Source organism: Lacerta agilis, chromosome 6 (genome assembly GCF_009819535.1).
Source record: "Lacerta agilis isolate rLacAgi1 chromosome 6, rLacAgi1.pri, whole genome shotgun sequence".
Taxonomy (NCBI): domain Eukaryota; kingdom Metazoa; phylum Chordata; class Lepidosauria; order Squamata; family Lacertidae; genus Lacerta; species Lacerta agilis.
In genome coordinates, this window is record NC_046317.1 from 20,634,481 (window position 1) to 20,646,525 (window position 12,045).

General features: G+C 37.2%; 1 protein-coding gene across 1 annotated transcript in view; it reads right to left on the reverse strand.

The window, feature by feature from the left end:
• Positions 1 to 12,045, reverse strand: part of ARHGAP29 (Rho GTPase activating protein 29) — a 55,581-nt gene that overhangs the window by 8,075 nt on the left and 35,461 nt on the right. The window contains 9 exon segments of the mRNA XM_033151561.1: positions 2,346 to 2,483; positions 2,691 to 2,876; positions 3,440 to 3,520; positions 3,627 to 3,737; positions 4,162 to 4,226; positions 4,491 to 4,628; positions 5,089 to 5,155; positions 7,929 to 8,001; positions 9,254 to 9,350. Of these exon segments, the coding sequence (XP_033007452.1) occupies positions 2,346 to 2,483; positions 2,691 to 2,876; positions 3,440 to 3,520; positions 3,627 to 3,737; positions 4,162 to 4,226; positions 4,491 to 4,628; positions 5,089 to 5,155; positions 7,929 to 8,001; positions 9,254 to 9,350 (956 nt within the window).

Here is a 12,045-nt window from a genome sequence, read left to right on the forward strand (position 1 = left end):
TTTAGTTCACAATTACAGCTTTCTGTCATAGTTTGCTCAACTTTTCTTAAACTTCTCCATTTCCCTTCTGTCAGTATACTTAGGTTTCAAGAAAGCATGTGGATGCAAGTTGTATTTATAGTTAAACAACCCCTGTTTTGTGAGACTGATACTGTATATTCCGGCGTATAAGACGACTGGGCGTATAAGACGACCCCCAACTTTTCCAGTTAAAATATAGAGTTTGAGGTATATTCGACTGCAGATTCTCCACCCAGCGTATAAGACGACCCCCGACTTTTGAGAAGATTTTCCTGGATTAAAAAGTAGTCTTATACGCCAGAATATATGGTAGATAGAAGTCAGCGAAAGGGTGAATTCTGATTGCCTGTAGTGGTACTGATTTGGATCTAAAGAAGCATGAGTGTAACTTTGCTTACACAACACGTTGTTCCCACCAAACCTCACTTAAGCCCCCTAAATGCCTGGAAAAGTCCTTCCTAAGGTTTGGGAAACCCTCTAGTATAGCATGGGATGTGGGCACAGGGAACTGTAATGGGAAGAAGAACTGGTAGAACTCATGGAAGCCACTTTACACAAGTGAAACTGCATTTCACTCATGCAAGAATTGGTTTAGGTAGAAACCAATGTTTTTTGGAAACTTTACTTAATCAGCAAGACCGAAAAAAGAAAGAAAGGAGAACTATAAAACGTTGAAAAACCGAGTCTCTTGTTATTCAGAAATCTGAAGAGAGAATATAAAGAAATTGCAGTGTTTGTAGTTGGTGCACAGCAGTCTGACTAGAAGCCTCAAGCTTCCATACTTAGAAATGTGATATGGTGCCAGCCTCTCATTCAAGATGCTGCTTGGGTTGCCCCCTATTTATTATAAAGTTAAGGATTAATATGCAAGGCATAGCTGCAGAACAATTTAATGCTAAAACCCTTCCATTTCGGTATCATCCACATTTACAAAAAAGCTGTGTCATCTTCAGTTCAACATAAGTTGATGTATGTGTTAACAGACAGCATGCATCATAGTACAGTTCATCCACTAAAGTTAAATAGCAGGTATGTATACAAAACAGATTTATCATCTAAGATTCTAGGCCTTTCTTCCCAAAGACAAATGGACACTTTATACTAATACATAACCTAATGAACTCCTCTGCTTGTCTTCCTGATGTTGTCTGCCTTCCATGAATGGCTTGCTATAATTAAGCTGTGGAAACTTATGTTATCTGGATGGATATTCCAATTTATGAAATAAATAACTTCACAGAAAAACCATTCACAAACATCTTTTGCCACATGTTGTGTGAAGCTTGTCTAGTTTCATGAGATGTTTTGCAGCACTATTTAGCAATTCAGAGTGCTTGACATCATAGTACCAGGAAACCACTCAATTCTGGACAGACTTCAAAAATGAGGTTCTAGGAACAATAGTATTCTATTTAATCTACTGTACTACAAGCTATTATCAATCAATTCACAGAAGCTTTAAGTCAAAGCTAAGGCAGACCAAAGCTGCAGCTGTATTTCCCTCCCACTTGCCACTTTATGAGGTAAGGCTCTGAAGGTTGGCTCACTGTTGTTTCAAGATAAAGGAACATGAAGAGATTCTCTACCGGTACTTAGTACCAATGCACATAAAGAAAAACCAATGAATCTGGAATTTCTGATCTCCAACTCACAGCAGAGAAAGAGGAGAGCAGGGGGTGCACAAGACAAAGGGTTGCTGCCGCTCTTTCAGCACTGTGGAAAACCATTGTTCCCCATTACCCCCTGAACTAGGCAAGTGGCTCTGTTTAGATAGTTCTCCAGACTACTTTTAAAAATTACTAATATACTGAATGAAACAACCATACAGACACCATTAAGACAGTTCTCCAAACCATGGGTATGGAAGATGAGCAATGAGTCATGGACTTGCCTGTTTCCCCTCTCTGCAACAGCTTTCCTATCAATTTCCTGTTTAGCATTAACCATGATTTTGTCAGGGCATCTGAACTGGCAAGCTATAATTGCCCAGGCTTCCAAACCAGAATGTGAAACCATGGTTTGAAGTGGGTTTCCAGTCTTGGGTTGGAGACCGAACACTAAGCACAGCCTTCTAATTCAAGCAGCTTGGCAAACCATGGTTTGTGCTAAAACAATAAATGTAGAAGGAGCATGAGTTGTTCATGATCCACTATGACACCACAGCTTATAGGTTGGCCCAAATAAAACCAATATGATTGTTTTAGTCAATATACCAGCAGTGTTGGCCATAATGCTTCAGAGATATATATCAAATCATTTTCATACATGATATTCCAACAATAATGATTTTCTTCTTGTCTAGAACACAAGGAACACATTCTTACAGCTTTAAGAGTGAGGTCACACTGATAAACAAGTTCCCGTAGCTGGGTTAAGATATCACTTTTGAAATTTTCTAGATCATTTCGTTTTTCCTCAACTTCAGCCATGCTGGCTTTGAAATGTTCATTGGCTTCTTCAGCCTACAACAAATTAAACATATAAAGAATGAGTGATGGTGAAGAAACTTCCTATTAAAATACCTGAAGAAACCCTACCTTTAGTAGTCCGTAATAAAAGCACTTTATAATTTCATAAGTACAAACCAACATGTCCTATGAATCACATCTTTCCAAGAACTAGTGTAACACTGCATTTCATTGCTAACATATCTAAAGAAGTTTCCTTACCTTTAGGAGAGCCTCCTCTTCGAGTTTTCGTTTTTTCTCAAGTTTACTGACATCTTTAATAATACCCCCATTGGAGGTCAGGTGCTCCTCTTCAGCACGAACAGTTGATGATTTTGCCTTTTCATATTCATCTTGCCGCTGAAGATACAATAGCTTTGCTTTTTTAACGGTGGATTCCAGTTCTTGCTGCTCATTCCAAAAGAAAGTATCTCAATATTAGCAGTTTCCATGTTGTAGAATAGAGAAATGCGACACATTATATTCTAACTCAAAGCTTTTTAATCATCATCATCATCATCATCATCATCATCCAGACATTGGGCTGTGGGAATGGGAGTATGGGAAAGCATAGGAACTGTGGCCTTTATGCCATAAATGTGAAGAAAATTGTAACTAGTGGATTTTTCTTTCTTTTTTAAAATATGTAAACTTTTTCAATGAATTACAGTAAGTAATGTATGCTGAATGCCTATATTGTATGCTCTGCGGGCAAGTTTGGAAGTTTAGAATTTCTATTTGAAACAAAGGGCGATATCCCACATAGTACGAGTGAAGTCTTCTCATGCTATGGGGCTTCTCCTCCTGCACCATAAATCCTCCTCCATAAATCAGCTCCACAAGTTCCCCAAACCTACAAAGCAGATTTGGGGGAAACACAGGGGGATGTTGGGGGAAGAAGATTTCCATTGTGCAAGCAGATGGAAATCCCTGAATGCCCCCCACAATATATTATGTTCAAATATACCAACCATTTTCTTTTGTTCTCGTTGCCAAAGCTCCTTGATCTCCTTCCTTTGTTTATCCAGTTCGCTTTTCCTTCCAAGGAGTGGCTACATAAGAGAAATCCAATGACTGTGTAAGGAAATGTCAATGGCTAAAATATATATGCCTGTGAGCTATGCAAGTAAAAACACTTTTAAATATCATTGGTTTTACCTGAACAAATTTATTAGTTTGGAGAGCTGATGCCGTTTGTTGCCAGAGCTGACTGTTCTCTACATCATTTTGGAATGCATTTATGAATATTGATTGGAATGGCATGTAATCCTGTAAGCCAAAACATGTAAATTAGTAGAGTATCCCTTTAGGTCAAATCCTCCCACTGATTTAAGTGGGAAAAGTGCTTTAGACAGATCCATGACAAAATTAAGTTGTTATATTACATTAATACCCTTACGTAGACCTTCATTCTATTAAGACAAAATGTTCAGTTTTTAAAAAACCTACCAGTAGTTCCAGAGTTACACTTGTAACAATGAATAAAATATTGTAAAACAAAAGAAAAAAAGTTTGCTTAATTTTTCTTACTTTCAAGTAGCAAAAAAATAAGCCGAAAGAATATTTATCAGAATTTAAATAGAAAAAAACTACAAATAAAGGAAACAGCAAAGAATAATTCAGCGGAACTTCCATAATCAACAGAAAAGTGTGTGTATTATTAACAGTGCATTTTTATTAAGTGAAGACTCACCTGAGGGCCAACAATAGCTTTAGTTGTTTCTGCCATTTTTGCCAGGCTTTTAGCACATTCCATTTCTGTAGGGAAGGAAGACCGGTTTCACGTAGTGAGTGAGAGCAGTAAGAACAAGCATAAACTTCTCTGTAGTCTTCATTTAACAGGACACAGACACTATTTTGCTACAAATATTTCAGTCACAAGAAACAGGCAACAGTTCCATTCATTTCAGTGAACAGCTACTAATTTAGAAATCACATTACTGACAGTCTGTAGCACAATCCTGACAACAGATTTAATTCCATCATGACAAAGCTCATTAGGTGCCAGAAAGAACCACTCACCCAAGTTAAGCTTTTTCTCTACCCATGCAACTATATCCTTCGTGTATTTTGACCATGCCTTAGCATAGGACAGAGCTGATTCAATTCCATTATCGTTCCTTAGGAGAGCGCTATCAATCTCTTCAGCTCTAAGGTGCCCTGAAAATAAAATGTCAAATGCAAAAAAGTGAATTTTAGACATGACCACACAGCAACAGCACAGCTTGTATCAGCCAACTGTGGAGACTAAAGCAGCTCTGATCTTGAGATTCTCTTTAAATGCTAGTTGACACTAAATTGAACTGACAAGGCTTTTAGAACAAATTAAAGGGTCACATAATTAAATCTTAACAAATCATATGGCCAACATAAAACTTTATTCTGTAATGAACTAAACAGGAAAAAAATGTATAAATAGCTGAAGTTCATGCTGCAACTTCCAATAGCACAGAGGTTTTGTGATTTCAATGGGGCTAACTTCAGTTCTAAACTCACTTCTGTTAAATACCAGTAGTTTCCCCCCATAGTAAGAGAAGAAAAGAAAAGGTATTTTAAAATTTGATTATTTCTACATGTCTAAAAACATAACAGAGACCAAATCACTGTATGTAATGCTTACCTGTCCCTTGTATGTCATCCTTTTCGTGCAGTGATCCCCCGGAATCCACAGAAAGATTTTCAAAAGACTAGCATTCAATAAAATGCAGACTGTTAGCATCAACTAAGCAAACAGATGATTAAACACTTAACGTATACTAACTATGTGGCGTTTTTCAATACTGACATAGCAAGAGAATGGAGTAGAATGCACTCCTGCCCAGTAACTCCATTCCCTTTTAAATCTACAATGGTTGAAAAGGGCAAGACAATTTAGGTAGCATAGAAAGCTTTTCAATGTGTCAAACATTTTCAAACAGCCTTTTAAAGCCTTGATGGAGCTGGTTACTTAACAAAATAGGTTAACTATTCCCCCTGAAAAAATGCCTAATTTATGAATGAACTTGATGCATAGCCAATGCATGACCTCAAGTGTATTTTAAACTTTGCACAATATTCCTGAAAACGTATTTTCAATTCAACAGCACAGTAACCTGTCCATGCAAAGTGGATGGAAAGGAAGTATTGTTCCCATTTTTCTCCATTAGAAAGGAAAATGGCCAAATGTCCATTTTGGTGTAAAAGCGAACAGAACCCCCTCCCCCATCCAAAAATAAATAAAATTGGAAAGGAAAATACAAAATTGGACAAAAAAGGTTATAAAGGGCCCATAGGTAACCTTATGTAGTGGCACCCATCCTGTGGAACGCCCTCCCATCAGAGGTCAAAGAGATAAGCAACTACATGACATTCAGAAAATACCTGAAGGCAGCCCTGTTTAGGGAAGTTGTTAATCTGTGACATTTTAATGTATTTTAATATTTGTTGGAAGCCACCCAAAGTGGCTTGGGGGACCTAGCCAGATGGGTGGGGTACAAATAAAATAATAATAATAATAATAATAATAATACCAACATGCACTACCATTTAAAATTAAGACTTTCCAGCTAGTCAACCTCATATGAATCTGGACAATGATGTCAGGCAAAGTCTATTAGGCATAAGAAAAAGCTTTTAAAATGTTCAGAATATAAGGCGGGCACTGGGAATGGGGTTAACAGCGTCAATTGTCACAAATATTCAACACGTGTTTGTTGCACATGTACTAACACATTTTACAAAGCATCCCAAGAGCAATAAATATAAGTACAAGTAAAAGTATTCTATTTTCTATTGGGGGAAAAATGTACTGCAGTTTCTATGCTTGTACAGTACAACAGATGCCAATTTTGACAAAATGGTACTGGATTGGGTGCAACAAATGAAGCATGAAGATGCATCAGTGGAAACATAAAATCCGGTTTACATACAATGTGCCAATTGCTTGCAGGTTAAGCATATTAGAAATGCTTAACTTCAATTACACACCCCTTTCAGTCAATCAAGGAAGCTCTCAATGTGACAGAAGGTAAAAAGATTAGCTTCTCCTCTACCAACACACTAGAAAACTGGCAGGTGATACAGAGAGCTGAAGGTGATATGATGGAAGCATCACTGCACACTGTATTTTCAGTCCATTCTCTTTGGGGTGCTTCAAAAAGAGCCAACATAAAATTGCAAAATTTGTTTGATGATAGATTGCAGTGGGACAAAAGAAATGAGTGAGAGGCAATGCCTCCAGTATTTTATTTCCTTCAACTCTTAAAAAAATAGCCTACTAGGAACATGATAAAGAAAAAAGATGGCTGCCTCATAAGCACATAAGGGTAGCCATCAAGGGCGGACTTCAGCAATCTTTCGTAATATGGTGCCCTGTGCAAGGCCAAAAATTGGAGCCCCCAATGGATCTTCTCAATTTTGCACTCCCTCGGCTCAGCACCCTGTGTGGCAGAACTGCCTGCACCACCCTATTAACGCTTGTTTAGTAAGATTTTCTGCCAATGAAAGAGACCACATTGCTTATACCATTCCTCTAATGTTCCTTGAGACTTCCGGTTTTGTTTTCTCTCTCTCTCCCCTCCCCCCCAATCAGCTGGCTTGCTGCAACCAAGGTTTTCAAGCGATATCAATAGGACAATGCAATAACTGAGCAACATTTTAAATTAGGCCTAGTAAATTAGTTACACTCTGGTAACTAGTGCAAGTGGTACAACACAGGTGTAATATGCTTTAGCTGCCTGGCCACCCAAGCAGTTGGGTAGCCATATTTTGTACCAGTCAAAGTTTCAGAACTATCGTTAATGGCAGCCCCACATAGAGTGCATTATAACAGTCTAGCCTGGATGTCACTAGTATGCATGGATAACTGAAGTAACATCCATTCTCTCCAGATAGGGTCTCAGCTAGCGAGCCAGTCAAAGCTAGTAAAAAACACTCCTGGCCACTGCTATCACCTGAGCATCCACAGTTAGCATCATTCATGTTCACTACCAAACTGCCAGCTCTTCAGGGGGTACACAACCCCACTTAGGACTAGTTGCATATCTCTATCTGGAGGAATCTATTTCCCCACCTATAATATCTTCATCTTACCTGGATTAAGCATTGACTTAATTTACCAAGTACCATTAAAGCAGCTGAAGCACAAACAGGGCTTGAAAGTTACTTTTTCATCTAATACAATTTGACACAGCAATTAATTTGCAGCTTCCTACTTCAGCTCTGCTTGGCCCAAGCACCTTAACTACTTTTGTGTGAACACAGTAAAGAACCTCCAAAGAGAAGCTATTTACATCTAGGAACTGCTTATTACCGTAGTTCTTAGAAAACATCAGTTTTAGTTGTGCATTAGCATATTTCTACAACAACAACAAAATCATTTTAAACTGATCCTGCTGGATAGTCAGAAAAATAATGCTCTCTTCTATAATATTACTAAAGGCAAAATGTATTTTAACAACTTAAAAAATATATTCACCCTACCTGACTTTGTCGAGATATGGGAAGACCCAATGTTGAGCTATTATCCACATCTCCCATAAGGAAGTCTGAAACTCTGTCATGAGAACCAGAAGAAAATTCACTCATGCTTTGCCATGCTATACAAGAACAAAATGTCTACCTAATACAGTGGCACCTTGGGTTAAGAACTTAATTCGTTCTGGAGGTCCTTTCTTAACCTGAAAATGTTCTTAACCCGAGGTACCATTTTAGCTAATGGGGCCTCCCGCTGCCACCACACGATCTGTTCTCATCCTGAAGCAAAGTTCTTAACCCGAGGTACTACTTCTGGGTTAGCGGAGTCTGTAACCTGAAGCGTCTGCAACCTGAAGGACCACTGTACTCAGAACAGACAACCACATGGGAATGTTCAGTGTTTATTTAAGGCGTCCTGCGCCTGTAAAAGATAAGTAGAAAATAGATACGAAACCTAGATGTGAAACTATTTTACTACAAATTATTTTGATCATTGGTAGTTCAAGATATGGTTCACTGAAATCGGAGTCAACCAAACTTAGAAGGCAAGAGTATATTTTCCCAGTCATTGGGTAGACATTGAAAGCATTCAGTTGTCACGTTAAACTATGGCTCAGTGAGATGTGAGCGAGCCTAACTACCTCCCAGGCTCATATGCTTCCCCTTTCCTCATCCTGGGCAGCTGGGAGGAGTCTGGAAGCATCTGCTTTATGGCACTGTGTAGCATAATCAGAACCCAGAACTGTGATTAACATTAACTATGGTTGAATAAACCAGGTTCAGAGATCACAGTTTTAAATTGGTCTGCTTGAAACTAATCCAAGTAAACCTCTTCCAAGTAAACCTCTTGTACAAGAGGAGGGCAGGAGAAGCACGCAAATGTGTGGGGGAGACTATGCTCTTCAATATCTTGCATTAGCATGTTTCTACAACAACAACAAATTCATTTTAAATCATTGTTCAGTAAGATGTCCAAACACAGCCATAGTTTCTTAATTTCCCCTTAAGGTACCTTTGTAATTACTGGAGCAAATAGGCAGAGCTACTGTGGGAAATGATTATGAAGAAGCAGTCACAAGAAAGGAATGGACCAGAACACAATGATTAGGTTTCTCAGCCAGAGGACTTTACAAATACCCATTCTTTCTCATATTGTAAGAGCAGCATCTACGTAGTCCAAAACAGGATTGGCAGGGGGACAAGTAAAGTATAGACCAACAAATGGACAAAAGGGATGAAACACAAAAGTGTCACATTGCAGCAGAGTTCAAAGAAGGTGAGACTAAGGTGCTTCAAGAAACAAACCGAACAGTTAATTATTTTTTACTTACATGTTGCCAAATGTGAATGCCAGTGTGTCAATAGAAGAGAATATCTCACTTAGGACTTCTCGCTTGTTTTCTTCATTAACTTCCTTGAAGTTTACAGCTAAGGAAGAAAACAAAGAAGAGTACATTAATCAGATTGTACTTTCACAGGCCATGAAACTGCTTCCAAGTCAAACCACAGGGCTATCTATATAACCTGTTGAACTAATAATTATGGGGAACATAGAATAGAACATCTATAAATTTGACAGTAGCATCTAGGTACCCAAATATTCATTAAATGTAGTATACTGATATTATAAATTCTATCTCAGTATCTTTGAAGCCTGCTTTCTACAATTTTAAATTACATTTACCAACATGAGACCCTCTTCAGAAATGCCATGTTAGAATGCCTATGAATGAAAACTGACAATGTAAAACAATGTTAAATTTCTGCGCTTACAAAAGCTGCTTAAGAACCTGAGAATTCTCTACATCTCATGACAAGAAGGGAAGTATAAGAAGTTCCCTTAGCAAAAGACTTGGAAGTGGTAACTGTTTTTCAGAGATAGGAAAACAAAATATAATCTACATAAAGGAATAATGCCCTGTAATAGATCAGACTAGTTAGGGCTACACTAGACAAGATTATGCAAATCTTTTTCTTTGCAGTAATTGCAGAGTGGGATGGGAAGAATGGGTCATCTGGATTGGTACCCAATAGAAATCGTACACCCTTTCTCCTAGGCATAAATGGATCTATTTCTATTCATCCTATTCCTCTATTCTTTCTATTTTTCTATTCCTTCTTTCCTATGCACTTAATCATTTCTTGCAGGTTTTTAATGCATTAAATGCATTTAAATTGTATCATTTCCCCTAAACTATGCATTTTGTCTACATTATTTCCCTAAAATATGTACGGTAGTTTTGCATGTTTTCAATTCACATACCCCTAAAATACACATTTTTGTACACATTTCCCCATAAAATATGCTTCTGTGCACATGTTTTGAAGCAAAACTGCATGGGAAAATTCAGAGAAGTGCATAATCTGACTGATAACCGCATTCTGACCTATAAAAAAAGTCTGGGACTGGCAATTAGTTCAATTTAAAAAAAATTAAATCTTCAGTTCAATTTTAAAAATGAAGTATAGAAGAAAAATAATTGAATGTATAATTAGAGGTTAAAAATGTAGCTTACATCATGAATTGTGCAAAAAACTAAAGTTTCCTGCCAGGTGTGCAAACACAAAAAGATAACAAATATACTAAGCCGGATATTCCATTAGACTTCCTCTGTGAAAGGAAGAGTTTTTCCAGTAAATTGATAGAAATTAACTCTCTAGTAATTATACAATACTATGATAAGCTAATGAGCTACTTAGACTACATGGATTTTAACAGTTAGACAGATATTCTAGGTGTGGTGGAAGAAGTTTCATCATACATTCTACGTCCTGAAAACAATGCCTCGGCATTCATTGAATATGTGCCAAAATCACGTCTGCTAAACATTAGAATGTACGTTTGTATTCATCATAAGCATTTTAACAAATGAGTCTTGAACTAAGCAATCCTCTATTGCATTGATCATTATTTTCAGTAAGAAAAATGTAAAACTTTCAACATGCCAGGTATCAACTACTTTGTTTTGTTAAAATCGCATGCTTCCCTTGTATAATATTCAAGCATTAAGCCTTCTCCTTGAGAAAAATGTATATATAACTGCATATTACAATACTCCTAACATAAATATAAAGCAAGATTTAAAATTACATTAGGCATTTGGAGAAAAATTATGTCAGGAAATCAATTTTCAAACTTCAGACAAATGGTTAACTATGGAAATTAGAAGGCTAGGAAAGAAAGCAAGAAAATGAAAAGTATAATATACAATGCAAGTTGTTTAACTATTTCTTTCTAAATATATGTTGCCAGAAGAAACGCACACACTTTCCTGTTCTGGAAGCAATTCTTCATTGCTCCCTTTACGACACAAATCATTTTTGGAAGTCAGTAGCAGTGAATTCAATAACTTAGTTCCATTATGTTTATTTAGGATTGTAACCCTATGTTTATAATCTGAAATTCCAAACAAGACAAAGATTGCACGTTTATGTTTTCTATAAACAGGCAAGCGGACAAATGTAAGATATAAAGTGCAAGATTCCTACCTTCTTCCTGAAACACTTCCCTCCAAAGATTCCTATAGCCTTCCTTTCGGCCATTACTGGCACACTGATATTACTTAACATCAGCTTTGAACAGAGTCTTTCCCCAGGACATCCTGGCTGCACACAATAGCACGGACAACAATGAGTAGTAGTACTGTTTCTATGTCTGGAAATGGCAACTATCTTTGCCTCTACATTTTCAAGTGAGCACACAACTTAACAGAAATGGGAAGGATTAATATAAACATATGCCACCAACCACCATTTAAAGAAAACTAAACCACTATTCAAGGACTTACATAACAACCTGGCATATCAATCTAAAGGGATACTTGTCATCTACGTAATAAATTTTATAACTGTATATTCTTCTAAATATTCACTGATTTAAATGTATGCGCTGTAGAATACTACCAGATTGCCCTTTTTTCCTGGGCAAAGAGACCAGGAACTTGAGATTAGTGCACTTTACAATTGTTATTTAACAAGTTTTTGTTAGTAGAGCAAATTCACATTTCTTTAGCAGACATGTTTGAAGTTTCTTAAAAGCTTCAAAATTTTGGAATCCAAGACATTAAAAGTCTTTGCATTTCCCCTAATTACATATGATTGGGTTTAAAAAAAAAGTTACAGG